General features: G+C 44.4%; 1 protein-coding gene across 2 annotated transcripts in view; it reads right to left on the bottom strand.

Annotated features, from left to right (window-relative positions):
* Nucleotides 1-15,328, bottom strand: part of LOC115121395 (protein mono-ADP-ribosyltransferase TIPARP-like) — a 35,001-nt gene that overhangs the window by 3,859 nt on the left and 15,814 nt on the right. For both annotated transcript variants that reach the window (XM_065024232.1, XM_065024231.1), the window contains exons 3-6: nucleotides 10,043-10,229; nucleotides 8,154-8,341; nucleotides 1,220-1,498; nucleotides 1-215 (exon numbers count right to left, since the gene is read on the bottom strand). The exon at nucleotides 1-215 is cut by the window's left edge and continues 43 nt beyond it. In XM_065024232.1, the coding sequence (XP_064880304.1) occupies nucleotides 1-215; nucleotides 1,220-1,498; nucleotides 8,154-8,341; nucleotides 10,043-10,229 (869 nt within the window). The remainder of the gene's footprint in view (nucleotides 216-1,219; nucleotides 1,499-8,153; nucleotides 8,342-10,042; nucleotides 10,230-15,328) is intronic.

Genomic DNA, 15,328 nt, shown 5'->3' with positions numbered 1-15,328 from the left:
TAGGAGAGCGCTTGGAGAAGTTATGGGAGTAGACTGCCTTGCGGGCGAAGTAGGAGCCTTGTCCGAACATGGTGGCGTGTTTGCCACTGACACGCGGGTCAAAGTTGTGTTTGCAGATGCCCTCTACCACCTCAGTGGAGGTGCCGTGGAAAAGGTGACGCTCGCTCAGCATCCTGTCCATCTCCGAGAGACGACGAGACATGTACTCCTTCTTCCTGTTAGGGGGAGCGGAGGGGGGGGGGATGATGTCTTTAGGTCTAGTAATGGAATGTTTACACTTTGAACAGGATACAGTGAAACAGCTTGAAGGTTTTACTCTATAGTCCAGTCTATATGATTCACTGCTTCTACCAAGTAGGAAACACTCACACCCACCCACACCACCAAACAACACCTTCTCACTACCCACCGTGACTCATCCTCACCTTCTGCCGTATCTATGGCAACCGGATGTATAAAAAAATATATCAAGGAACCACTTCCTGTTCTTCTGAACTCACCTTCACTATTGGGTTACACTAATGGTGAGAGCGTAGCTAAGTACGTGTTCAGAACACACAGCCCGGCTTTCTGTCATATTCAAACACCACAAGGCTAACCAACGTGGGACCTTAGCTCTTGAAGAAGTTAGATTAGCCTAGTACACTGCTCTCAATATCCACAACATCAATGACCTCTTTGGCCCCAATTGAAAGCATTCTGGTGCATTCTGGCATCAGAGTTGTTTAGCCTGGAACAGACCCCTTCCAGCACATTCAGAGCCACAGCAGACAGACATCCGGCTTTCCCCTAGGTCTGGCCTAAAGCGAGATCAGACATCGGGCTTTTCCCTAGGTCTGGCCTAAAGCGAGATCAGACATCGGGCTTTTCCCTAGGTCTGGCCTAAAGCGAGATCAGACATCGGGCTTTTCCCTAGGTCTGGCCTAAAGCGAGATCAGACATCGGGCTTTTCCCTGGGTCTGGCCTAAAGCGAGATCAGACATCGGGCTTTTCCCTAGGTCTGGCCTAAAGCGAGATCAGACATCGGGCTTTTCCCTAGGTCTGGCCTAAAGCGAGATCAGTGTAGCAGCCAAGGCACACCAGCCATCTATCTACAGGAACAAATGAGCTGTGATTCAGACAGTCATAACCAACTAACAACTGTAACTACTAAGTCAACCAGCTCCTTACCTCCACGAGGACACAGGTAAACCTGTGTAATAACGGTATGATAACTCACCTCTTGTATTTCTCCCAGAGGAAGGGATTCTGGACGCGGAGGATCTTAAGGATGCGGAACTTGGTTTCGGACACAGTCTTGTGGAAGAGAGTGTAGACGGTCCGATAGCTCCGGTCGTCACAGGATACCGGAACCTGCAGGAAGTCCTGGCTGGTTGTCATGGGTAACCAGGTCTCTGGGAATACGCTGGGAGTGTTGGTGGAGGACGGAGAGAGAGGGAGAGAAAGGGACAGATCCACAGTGGAGGAGGGGGAAAAGGAGGAGAGGCCACCAAGAGTCCTACAAAAGAGAGGGAGAAACAGATTTAATCCTAGTAAAAATTCCCTGATTTAGGTCAGTTAGGATCACCACTTTGTTTTAAGAATGTGTAATGTCAGAATAATAGTATAGAGAATTATTTATTTCAGCTTTTATTTCTTTCATCACATTCCCAGTGGGTCAGAAGTTTACATACACTCAATTAGTATTTGGTAGCATTTTCTTTACATTGTTTAACTTGGGTCAAAAGTTTTGGGTATCCTTACACAAGCTTCCCACAATAAGTTGGGCGAATGTTGGCCCATTCCTCCTGACAGAGCTGGTGTAACTGAAACAGGTTTGTAGGCCTCCTTGATCGCACACGCTTTTTAAGTTCTGCTCATACATTTTCTATAGGATTGAGGTCAGTGCTTTGTGATGGCCACTCCAATACCTTGACTTTGTCCTTAAGCCATTTTCCCACAACTTTTGAAGTATGCTTGGGGTCATTGTCCATTTGGAAGACCCATTTGCGACCAAGCTTCAACCTCCCGACTGATGTCTTGAGATGTTGCTTCAATATATCCACATCATTTTCCTACCTCACGATGACATCTATTTTCTGAAGTGCACCAGTCCCTCCTGCAGCACAGCACCCCCACAACATGATGCTGCCACCCCGTGCTTTACGGTTGGGATACTGTTCTTTGGCTTGCAAGCCTCCCCTTTGTCCTCCAAACATAACAGTAGAGGACATTTCTCCAAAACGTACGATCTTTGTCCCCATGTGCAGTTGCAAACTGTAGTCTGGCTTTTTATGGCGGTTTTGGAGCAGTGGCTTCTTCCTTGCTGAGCGGCCTTTCAGGTTGTGTCGATATAAGACTCGTTTTACTGTGGATATAGATACTTTTGTACCTCTTTCCGCCAGGATCTTCACAAGGTCCTTTGCTGTTGTTCTGGGATTGATTTGCACTTTTCGCACCAAAGTATGTTCATCTCTAGGAGACAGAACGCGTCTCCTTCCTGAGCGGTATGACGGCTGCATGGTCCCATTGTGTTTATACTTGTGTCCTATTGTTTGAACAGATGAACGTGGTACCTTCAGGCGTTTGGAAATTGCTCCCAACGATGAACCAGACTTATGGAGGTCTGATTTCTTTTGATTTTCCCATGATGTCAAGCAAGGAGGCACTGAGTTTGAAGGTAGACCTTGAAATACATCCACAGGTACACCTCCAATTGACTCAAATGACGTCAATTAGCCTATCAGAAGCTTCTAAAGCCATGACATTTTCTGGAATTTTCCAAGCTGTTTAAAGGCACAGTCAACTTAGTGTATGTAAACTTCTGACCCACTGGAATTGTGATACAGTGAATTATAAGTTAAATAATCTGTCTGTAAACAATGGCTGGAAAAATGACTTGTGTCATGCACAAAGTAGATGTCCTAACCGACTTGCCAAAACTACAGTTTGTTAACAAGAAATTTGTGGTGTGGTTTTAATGACTCCAACCTCAGTGTTTGTAAACTTCAGACTTCCAACTGTCCATGGATCCCTTCTAGAATTATAAACCACATCCGGAATCATCCGATAATGTTTCATTTCATAATAACCTATGCTAATGGTGAATAACCAATCAAACTGAAGCTCCACCACATCCTGCATTAGAAACAACACGATCCCTGTCACCGATGATGATGTCATAGTGCTAGAAGCAGGCGATACTCTACTGCAGCAGCCAAGGAGAAGCCAAGGAGAAGCCAACGAGCTTCTCAGAAATGAGGAGCTGACACAGGATGAGAAAAACACAAAGCAATAGCATATCAGGAGGCTGTCAGAGAACTCACACAGAGAGAAAAGCAAAGCGATGGCCTGTCTGGCATTTTAGTCACTAACTGTAGGATCGCTGTCATGTTATTCTCTCTGGCTCAGACTACATGTCTTAATGGTGTTAGCCTTATCTCGGTGTCTGTGTGTGTGTGTGTCATTCTCTGTGGCACAGTGACGGTTTCTTTCTCTCCCTCCTGAGTCTCTCATCTTTCATCTCAGTTCTGTCTCGCTCTGTTTGAGTGTCAAGCTGAAATCTGTCCCCCACAAATCAAAAGCTTTATTCCCCACGTGTTCTGAGAAGATCACAGGGAAGAGAGAGAGAATGTGAAAGAACCAGATTGCACGAGGGAAGATGGAAAGAGATGGATAGATGCAGGGAAAAAGGACCGCAGATGGAAAGCAAGAGGTGAAACATTGAAGGGAGAATGTGTTTAAGACAAGGTGAACGGACGGACGGACGGACGGACGTGAGAGAGAGAGAGATGTATTTGCCCAAGTGAGAAATAACTTGCAAGCAGCTAAAGAGCCACAGTGCCAATCAAGCTAACGACTTCCACCTCTGTGCTCAGAAGCACTCCAACACACAGGCACACACACTGAACTCAAAATAAACACAGTAAGATTGCATGTGTTTTAATCATATCATGTTCAACTGTTTACAGCTAACACACACACACACACATACACACACAGTCAGCATGACTGTCTGAGAATGTGATAGCTGCAGAAGCTCCTCTCTCTCATGACTTGGTGACTAGAGAAGAAGAGACTCTCTCATGACACGGTGGCTAGAGAAGAAGAGACTCTCTCATGACACGGTGGCTAGAGAAGAAGAGACTCTCTCATGACTTGGTGACTAGAGAAGAAGAGACTCTCTCATGACACGGTGGCTAGAGAAGAAGAGACTCTCTCATGACACGGTGGCTAGAGAAGAAGAGACTCTCTCATGACACGGTGGCTAGAGAAGAAGAGACTCTCTCATGACACGGTGGCTAGAGAAGAAGAGACTCTCATGGCACGGTGACTAGAGAAGAAGAGACTCTCTCATGGCACGGTGACTAGAGAAGAAGAGACTCTCTCATGACACGGTGACTAGAGAAGGGGAGACTCATGGCACGGTGGCTAGAGAAGAAGAGACTCTCTCATAACACGGTGGCTAGAGAAGAAGAGACTCATGGCACGGTGACTAGAGAAGGGGAGACTCATGGCACGGTGGCTAGAGAAGGGGAGACTCATGGCACGGTGACTAGAGAAGGGGAGACTCATGGCACGGTGACTAGAGAAGGGGAGACTCATGGCACGGTGGCTAGAGAAGAAGAGACTCTCTCATGACACGGTGGCTAGAGAAGGGGAGACTCATGGCACGGTGGCTAGAGAAGAAGAGACTCTCTCATGACACGGTGACTAGAGAAGGGGAGACTCATGACACGGTGACTAGAGAAGAGGAGACTCTCTCATGACACGGTGACTAGAGAAGGGGAGACTCATGACACGGTGGCTAGAGAAGAAGAGACTCTCTCATGACACGGTGACTAGAGAAGAAGAGACTCATGACACGGTGACTAGAGAAGGGGAGACTCATGACACGGTGACTAGAGAAGAAGAGATTCATGACACGGTGACTAGAGAAGAAGAGACTCATGACACGGTGACTAGAGAAGAGGAGACTCATGACACGGTGACTAGAGAAGAAGAGACTCTCTCATGACACGGTGACTAGAGAAGAAGAGACTCTCATGACACGGTGGCTAGAGAAGAAGAGACTCTCTCATGACACGGTGACTAGAGAAGAAGAGACTCTCTCATGACACGGTGGCTAGAGAAGAAGAGACTCATGACACGGTGACTAGAGAAGAGGAGACTCATGCCACAGTGACTAGAGAAGAGACTCTCTCATGACACGGTGACTAGAGAAGAGGAGACTCTCATGACACGGTGACTAGAGAAGAAGAGACTCATGACACGGTGACTAGAGAAGAGACTCTCTCATGACACGGTGACTAGAGAAGAGGAGACTCTCTCATGACACGGTGACTAGAGAAGAGGAGACTCATGCCACAGTGACTAGAGAAGAGGAGACTCATGCCACAGTGACTAGAGAAGAGGAGACTCTCTCATGCCACAGTGACTAGAGAAGAGGAGACTCTCTCATGCCACAGTGACTAGAGAAGAGGAGACTCTCTCATGCCACAGTGACTAGAGAAGAGGAGACTCTCTCATGCCACAGTGACTAGAGAAGAGGAGACTCTCTCATGCCACAGTGACTAGAGAAGAGGAGACTCTCTCATGCCACAGTGACTAGAGAAGAGGAGACTCTCTCATGACACGGTGACTAGAGAAGAAGAGACTCATGACACGGTGACTAGAGAAGAGGAGACTCATGACACAGTGACTAGAGAAGAGGAGACTCATGCCACAGTGACTAGAGAAGAGGAGAACAGAACAGTCAAGCAGCAGCCGTAGATGTAAAGAATGAAGAGGATGAAAAAGCCCAGGGGACAAATCCCTTTTGCTCGCATTCCAACTCCTCAGTCACATTTCACACTCGTTCAGTCATGCTGCTGCCCCTGTCTGGAAGCCATTTACACCTCTCTTTCCCCATTTTCTTTTCCATCCATTCCCTTTTTCTTCTGTCTCTCCCTCTTCCTTGTTCTCTCTCTCTTCCTCCTCTCTCTCTCTCTCTCTTTCCATCTGTTTGTTCCAGGTCTGGTTGGAACAGCACAGTCTAGCTCCCCCAGTAGCAGTAGTACTGGACTGATGGACTGGCAGGGCCAGGGCCAGGGCAGCACTGTGTTCTGGTAGTTAGATCAATTTGCCACATTACACTAGGGATAGACTGCTACTTCCAGGGAAGACTGACTGCTACTTCCAGGGAAGACTGACTGCTACTTCCAGGGAAGACTGACTGACTGCAGGGAAGACTGACTGACTGCAGGGAAGACTGACTGACTGCAGGGAAGACTGACTGACTGACTGCAGGGAAGACTGACTGCAGGGAAGACTGACTGACTGCTACTTCCAGGGAAGACTGACTGACTGCTACTTCTAGGGAAGACTGACTGACTGCTACTTCCAGGGAAGACTGACTGACTGCTACTTCCAGGGAAGACTGACTGACTGCTACTTCCAGGGAAGACTGACTGACTGCTACTTCCAGGGAAGACTGACTGACTGCTACTTCCAGGAAGACTGACTGACTGCTACTTCCAGGGAAGACTGACTGACTGCTACTTCCAGGAAGACTGACTGACTGCTACTTCCAGGAAGACTGACTGACTGCTACTTCCAGGGAAGACTGACTGACTGCTACTTCCAGGGAAGACTGACTGACTGCTACTTCCAGGGAAGACTGACTGACTGCTACTTCCAGGGAAGACTGACTGACTGCTACTTCCAGGGAAGACTGACTGACTGCTACTTCCAGGGAAGACTGACTGACTGGCTCTATGGAACACTGTTTCACAATGACACTAGCTAAGTAAGAGAAGAGAGTGTGTGGTCACTGTGCTGGCACATCATGTCCAACCACAGTGTGCCGTGCCCTGGTACCATCCATACAAGACAAGTTGTTATGGTAGCAGCAGGCTCCGGTGTACTATGCCATGTAAAATGTTAACAGGACAGTTCACCTCACAATCACATTTTGTCAGACTTTTTCAACACTCAAGTGGGAGATTGCTCATGGGGAGCTCTTGATATGAGCGTGTGCTAAATATAATCGACTACATAAGTGGTATAGTATTGTAGTAATGGAGTAGATGAGTGTTATAGTATAGTAGTAATGGAGTAGATGAGTGTTATAGTATAGTAGTAATGGAGTAGATGAGTGTTATAGTATAGTAGTAATGGAGTAGATGAGTGTTATAGTATTGTAGTAATGAAGTATAAGTGTTATAGTATTGTAGTAATGGAGTATATAAGTGTTATAGTATAGTAGTAATGGAGTAGATGAGTGTTATAGTATTGTAGTAATGGAGTATATAAGTGTTATAGTATAGTAGTAATGGGGTAGATTAGTGTTATAGTATTGTAGTAATGGAGTAGATGAGTGTTATATTATAGTAGCAATGGAGTAGATGAGTGTTATAGTATTGTAGTAATGGAGTATATAAGTGTTATAGTATAGTAGTAATGGAGTAGATGAGTGTTATATTATAGTAGCAATGGAGTAGATGAGTGTTATAGTATTGTAGTAATGGAGTATATAAGTGTTATAGTATAGTAGTAATGGAGTGGATGAGTGTTATAGTATAGTAGTAATGGAGTAGATGAGTGTTATAGTATTGTAGTAATGGAGTATATAAGTGTTATAGTATAGTAGTAATGGAGTAGATGAGTGTTATAGTATTGTAGTATATAAGTGTTATAGTATTGTAGTAATGGAGTAGATGAGTGTTATAGTATTGTAGTAATGGAGTATATGAGTGTTATAGTATAGTATTAATGGAGTAGATGAGTGTTATAGTATTGTAGTAATGAAGTATATAAGTGTTATAGTACAGTAGTAATGGAGTGGATGAGTGTTATAGTATTGTAGTAATGGAGTAGATGAGTATTATAGTATTGTAGTATATAAGTGTTATAGTATTGTAGTAATGGAGTAGATGAGTGTTATAGTATTGTAGTAATGGAGTGGATGAGTATTATAGTATTGTAGTATATAAGTGTTATAGTATTGTAGTAATGGAGTAGATGAGTGTTATAGTATTGTAGTATATAAGTGTTATAGTATTGTAGTAATGGAGTAGATGAGTATTGAAGTAATGGAGTATATACATGTATTATAGTAATGGAGTAGTTGAGTGTTATAGTATAGTAGTAATGGAGTAGATCTGAAACTAGTATAGAGGTAGTCCTGTACTCACTGTAGATGTGGCGTGAGGACCATGGAGGACAGGAAGAGGGGGCGTTTCTTGATCTGGCGCCTGAAGCCGAACACGGCGTTCTGCTGGAAGCCCTCTCTGATGTTGAGGATGTACTGGTTCTGTAGGGTGATGAAACGGACCTCCTTCAGACCACGACCACTAGCCTCCTCTATCAGACGCACTACCGGCTGGAGGGAGGGGGGGGGAGAGAAAAAAGAGGGGAGGGAGGATCGACGTTTAATTTTAGATATTATTTGAGTTGATTTAATCATCAGGAATAATAAAGTGATTCAAAGTTGTTCCACCTAATATTGTTTCATTAAGTTATTTTACGTTTCTAACCAACAATGCGCCTATGCAAAGTCCTCACTCAGTCACTCAGAAACTTCTTCCAGTGTCAGTCAGCCTGCCAGCTGAAAATCGTTGCCAGTGTGTGTTTAGGCTACCTGCCCCTCCCCCCTTCAAACCATAGGCTACTGTACTGACGTTACAAACATGATTCAGAAATTAGCGAGAGATGTTTTATATTACAGAAAAATGTATTCACTTCTTCAATGCTAGTTAAGAATACTATACGTAGTTATCACATTTCACGTTGGGTTTGATTAACTACAAAAAGCTAAGACTTGTTTTTATTTGAATTCTGCTGCCGCTCTGCAAACATAAGCTTGTTAGCTAGCTAGCTCTGGTCCATCCAACTCTCGGAAGTTCAAAGTTCTTCCATAGAAACCACTCCTAGGCATAATTCTGTGGGTCCAATTCAGATAATACATGTCATATCAAGATGCTCAGAGCTTCTTGAAGCCTCACCCTCCATCAACACCCATGCCCTATATACTTGTCTGTCAATCATGCATCTAAACAACTAGCTTGCCCGCTCCATAGCAAGTTGCTCTATTCCGCACTGACTGAGGTCATTTAATGAACTTAAATGGAAAAAAATGGATTTCACAGGTTAAAAGAGGAAACAGAAAGGAGAGATCAAAGGTTAAAAGAGGAAACAGAAAGGAGAGATCACAGGTTAAAAGAGGAAACAGAAAGGAGAGATCACAGGTTAAAAGAGGAAACAGAAAGGAGAGATCAAAGGTTAAAAGAGGAAACAGAAAGGAGAGATCAAAGGTTAAAAGAGGAAACAGAAAGGAGATCACAGGTTAAAAGAGGAAACAGAAAGGAGAGATCAAAGGTTAAAAGAGGAAACAGAAAGGAGATCACAGGTTAAAAGAGGAAACAGAAAGGAGAGATCACAGGTTAAAAGAGGAAACAGAAAGGAGAGATCAAAGGTTAAAAGAGGAAACAGAAAGGAGAGATCACAGGTTAAAAGAGGAAACAGAAAGGAGAGATCACAGGTTAAAAGAGGAAACAGAAAGGAGATCACAGGTTAAAAGAGGAAACAGAAAGGAGAGATCAAAGGTTAAAAGAGGAAACAGAAAGGAGAGATCAAAGGTTAAAAGAGGAAACAGAAAGGAGAGATCAAAGGTTAAAAGAGGAAACAGAAAGGAGAGATCACAGGTTAAAAGAGGAAACAGAAAGGAGAGATCAAAGGTTAAAAGAGGAAACAGAAAGGAGAGATCAAAGGTTAAAAGAGGAAACAGAAAGGAGAGATCAAAGGTTAAAAGAGGAAACAGAAAGGAGAGATCACAGGTTAAAAGAGGAAACAGAAAGGAGAGATCACAGGTTAAAAGAGGAAACAGAAAGGAGAGATCACAGGTTAAAAGAGGAAACAGAAAGGAACGATATAAACCGATACATTGTTTGGAGTTCGACCAGTTCAGAAATGTATTTTCTTGGTCGGAACAGTGGAACGGAACGAAGATAATCGTGGTTCTGTTCAGAGAAAAACTTTTCGAAAATATTTTTGGTTCCAACCCCTGCTCTGAACACACACTCACCTCAGAGTATTCTCTCCAGCCGAAGTTGTCTCTGCAGTAGTATTTCCACACTGTGTGGCAGTTAGGGGTGGGGTTTGTGTTTGCGGGCGGGGCGGCAGGGCTGGAGGGAGTGGTCAACCGTCTGACACGGTCGAACTCCAGGTCACATACACGCATCGTAGTGAAGTCTAAGGAAAACACACGACCCCTAGGAGAGAAGAGAGCACATGGTCAGTACACACAGCCAATTTCACTTGACGGACACATTCATCATGCAACATCACATAAAACCGCCAGATATCACACACTGCGGTCAACTGAAAATGTGCTATCTAGGTCAAGATCAGCCTTATATAATGATAGATCACGAGAGAGAGAGAGAGAGAGAGAGAGAGAGAGAGAGAGAGAGAGAGATCTGGGGTCTGCTCACAAAATGGGACAAACACCAAATTGAGACTGCCTTCAGAATTCTGCAAAAATATCCTCTGTGTACACCGTAGAACACCAAATAATGCATTCAGAGCAGAATTACCCTCTAATTATCAAAATCCAGAAAAGAGCTGTTAAATTCTACAACCACCTAAAAGGAAGCAATTTCCAAACCTTCCCGAACAAAGCCATCACCTACAGAGAGATGAACCTGAAGAAGAGTCCCCTAAGCAAGCTAGTCCTGGGGCTCTGTTCACAAACACACCCCACATTTGAAAAATTTACAAAAAAAATGAATTTGAAGACAAATCCAATTTCGATAAACTCCCAGATCTACTGGGAGAAATACCACAGTGTGACCTGTATTCACAACAAATGGGCAACCAGTGAAGAACAAACACCACTGTAAATACAACCCATATTTATGTTTATTTATTTTCCCTTTTGTAATTAAACTATTAGCACATCAATATAACACCGTACATATCCATAATATGTCTTTCTTCTTTGGAGACTTTTGTGGGTGTAATGTTTACTGTTCATTTTTATTGTTAATTTCACGTTTGTTTATTATCTATTTCACTTGCTTTAGCAATGCCAACAAATGTTTCCCATGCCAATAAAGCCCCTTGAAATGAATTGAATTGAGAGAGAGACCTCTGTCTTTGTCTGTGCTAGTCTGGGTCAAATCCTACCACCCCGCCCCCTACCACCAACCCACTAGCACCCCTCGGGCCCCTGGCAAGCTCTTTTCTGGGTCAGACATGCCCCATACACATGCATGAGCAACGCATGCAGGCATACACATAAATATGTCATGCACACACACACTGTAGGCTAGCTGTGCTGTGGCTGTGTTAATGGGCTGATTGATCGTGGCTGGGAGACTAATGGAATTTGAGGTTAAAGGAGTCTGGACAGGCAGAGACAGAGAGGTGTGACAAGCTGTGTGTGTGTGTGTGTGAGAGAGGTGTGACAAACTGTGTGTGGACAGTTAAGGCTCCCGATTTTCTCGGCTGTTCGGGCACACAACATTTGTTCTGGAGGCAAGCCAAAGATCGGAGCCGAAGTCTAAGCCCCTTCGTCGGTGATTGGTCAACAGTAGGGATTCTTCTATAAAGTCTTTGTTTTCATGCACATTTTTTTATTGAGAAATACTGCCCCAAACATCTTCGTTAGATGTAAAATTGACTAAGAGCTCTTCGGCAAAAACGCCAAAATTAATGACAGATTTCTTGAGTTATTCATTCTGACTATTTTGAGAAAGTGTATACTGGCTATGGTGTCTCAAAATGGACAAACAGTACTATTGCCACGTTTTTCAAGCAAAGGTCTTTTAAGGGAGTACGCGAGCAAACTCAATCGGTTCGGCTAGCGGCCAGCCGAGTTCTGCTAGGGGCCAGCCGAGTTCTGCTAGGGGCCAGCCGAGTTCTGCTAGGGGCCAGCCGAGTTCTGCTAGGGGCCAGCCGAGTTCTGCTAGGGGCCAGCCGAGTTCTGCTAGGGGCCAGCCTAGTTCTGCTAGGGGCCAGCCGAGTTCTGCTAGGGGCCAGCCGAGTTCTGCTAGGGGCCAGCCGAGTTCTGCTAGGGGCCAGCCGAGTTCTGCTAAGTTCTGCTAGGGGCCAGCCGAGTTCTGCTAGGGGCCAGCCGAGTTCTGCTAGGGGCCAGCCGAGTTCTGCTAGGGGCCAGCCGAGTTCTGCTAGGGGCCAGCCGAGTTCTGCTAGGGGCCAGCCGAGTTCTGCTAGGGGCCAGCCGAACTGAAGCATGCTGACGCCTTTGGTGTGTGTTTTGGTGACCTGTGTGGGATGTGTAGCTTACAAGATAAATTGTCCTTCACAGCTCAGCTAGCCACTAGACTCTAGTCCACTGTCCAGTACATAGTTCACTGCTCAGCTACCTATGCTAGCCCAAATATCACATTTTAATTATAAACAAAGAGGCAGAGGAATCATCTGTCAAAATGAATACAAACGCCACGCAAACACACCATCCTATGCCCAGCTCATCCACACATGACTCTACAGTTATGCGTTCATTGACTCACAACAGCTGAGAGAAGTGAAACTCACTTTACCAAAAAAGTGTCAAGTCATAGTTTTACCCAATAAACGAATCAGTCAGCGGTTTTCTGAGACACACACTCATTGCTACACTGCTCTTGAAAACATAGTTTTACAGAAATGTGAATACATTTCTCACACACATTTCACACAGATTGATTACCGTTTCTGTTAACACTAACTAGGAGTGTGGCGGTCCGTGTGAGGAACTGAAATAGGGATCTGTTACTGCTCTCTCATGCTTCACAACCACCAGCCTGCTATCTATCTATTTCTATCATATGGGTAATGCTAAAGTCATTGTAGGTTCTGGTAAAGAATAAATGCTCTTGTTCACTTTGCAAGAACAAAATGGTTTGTTAACAAAAGAGTTGTTACAGGTATTTTGGGATATATATATATATATATATATATATATATATATATATATATATATATATATATTTTTTTTTTTTTAATGATTGGACCAGCAACATGATATACATGATAATACATGACTAATGAGAGGTGAGAGAAGGCATCAGGAAAGGAGGAAGAGGAACAGAAAGAGGATTAAGAAAAATACAGAGAGAGAACAGGAGGGGCAGGAACAGGCTGCATTGTCAAAGTAGAGTATGTTCCGTTCTCTCTGTTCTCTCCTCTTATTTGTTCTGCTCCCTCGGTTCTCTTTCATTCTCTGTCTTCCCTCATTCGACTCCTCTCTCTGTTCTTTCTCTCAGTACAGAACTGTCTCTGCCTGCCACACAACACTAACGAGAGAGCATGGCCCTCTGTTTTTTTAGGCTCGGGCAGTATACAGATGTGTTCATAGCGTCATACCGTCCTTGTCTCATCCCTGGATTTACGGTATTACCGGCATAGCACACAAGGGGGTGTTAAAATGCAAGAAAAGCCCATTGGGCCTCTATTACCAGAATGCGAACAAAATTTGCACAAACTAATAGCAAAATCACAGATGCTGTTCGCTAAATGCTAACGAGCAAAAATGAACAAACTAATTGCAAAGAAAGGCAAATCCAGCTCATAAAGTTATACAAGCATAGCTAGTATGTCATTTTCGGTGAGTGTGGACAACTACAAGTGAAAGTGAACAACAAAGTTGTGATCCATGCTTTTTGGGAAGGAACAGCAGCATGTGTACACGGACCAGATGGGACAAGAACACACTAGTAGGAAGCACAGGGAGGGTAAAGAACACACTAGTAGGAAGCACAGGGAGGGTAAAGAACACACTAGTAGGAAGCACAGGGAGGGTAAAGAACACACTAGTAGGAAGCACAGGGAGGGTAAAGAACACACTAGTAGGAAGCACAGGGAGGGTAAAGAACACACTAGTAGGAAGCACAGGGAGGGTAAAGAACATACTAGTAGGAAGCACAGGGAGGGTAAAGAACACACTAGTAGGAAGCACAGGGAGGGTAAAGAACACACTAGTAGGAAGCACAGGGAGGGTAAAGAACACACTAGTAGGAAGCACTGGGAGGGTAAAGAACACACTAGTAGGAAGCACAGGGAGGGTAAAGAACACACTAGTAGGAAGCACAGGGAGGGTAAAGAACACACTAGTAGGAAGCACAGGGAGGGTAAAGAACACACTAGTAGGAAGCACAGGGAGGGTAAAGAACACACTAGTAGGAAGCACAGGGAGGGTAAAGAACACACTAGTAGGAAGCACAGGGAGGGGGTAAAGAACACACTAGTAGGAAGCACAGGGAGGGTAAAGAACACACTAGTAGGAAGCACAGGGAGGGTAAAGAACACACTAGTAGGAAGCACAGGGAGGGTAAAGAACACACTAGTAGGAAGCACAGGGAGGGTAAAGAACACACTAGTAGGAAGCACAGGGAGGGTAAAGAACACACTAGTAGGAAGCACAGGGAGGGTAAAGAACACACTAGTAGGAAGCACACACTAGGGAGGGTAAAAAGAACACACTAGTAGGAAGCACAGGGAGGGTAAAGAACACACTAGTAGGAAGCACAGGGAGGGTAAAGAACACACTAGTAGGAAGCACAGGGAGGGTAAAGAACACACTAGTAGGAAGCACAGGGAGGGTAAAGAACACACTAGTAGGAAGCACAGGGAGGGTAAAGAACACACTAGTAGGAAGCACAGGGAGGGTAAAGAACACATTAGTAGGAAGCACAGGGAGGGTAAAGAACACACTAGTAGGAAGCACAGGGAGGGTAAAGAACACACTAGTAGGAAGCACAGGGAGGGTAAAGAACACACTAGTAGGAAGCACTGGGAGGGTAAAGAACACACTAGTAGGAAGCACAGGGAGGGTAAAGAACACACTAGTAGGAAGCACTGGGAGGGTAAAGAACACACTAGTAGGAAGCACAGGGAGGGTAAAGAACACACTAGTAGGAAGCACAGGGAGGGTAAAGAACACACTAGTAGGAAGCACAGGGAGGGTAAAGAACACACTAGTAGGAAGCACTGGGAGGGTAAAGAACACACTAGTAGGAAGCACAGGGAGGGTAAAGAACACACTAGTAGGAAGCACTGGGAGGGTAAAGAACACACTAGTAGGAAGCACAGGGAGGGTAAAGAACACACTAGTAGGAGGTTGTACAGAACTCATCCAGAGCTCTCTGACTTCTGGCAGAAAAGCCATTATAAGATATTTGATGGCAAACATTTAGTAGTGAATTGCAGACAAGTTTAACTTCATTACCTCGTGAGCCACACAACAGAGACTCGTACTTAGATTTAGAACGTTATGGATTGCAGATATTAACTTAAACATTTGCTACAAATATTAACATTTATTGAAGAATAAATCGTTTTGACAATAAAAAAAAAAACATTCTCAAAT

Source organism: Oncorhynchus nerka, linkage group LG11, assembly GCF_034236695.1.
Source record: "Oncorhynchus nerka isolate Pitt River linkage group LG11, Oner_Uvic_2.0, whole genome shotgun sequence".
Taxonomy (NCBI): Eukaryota; Metazoa; Chordata; class Actinopteri; order Salmoniformes; family Salmonidae; genus Oncorhynchus; species Oncorhynchus nerka.
Note: the sequence above shows the minus strand (reverse complement) of the source record. Positions and strands in the feature narration are given on the sequence as shown.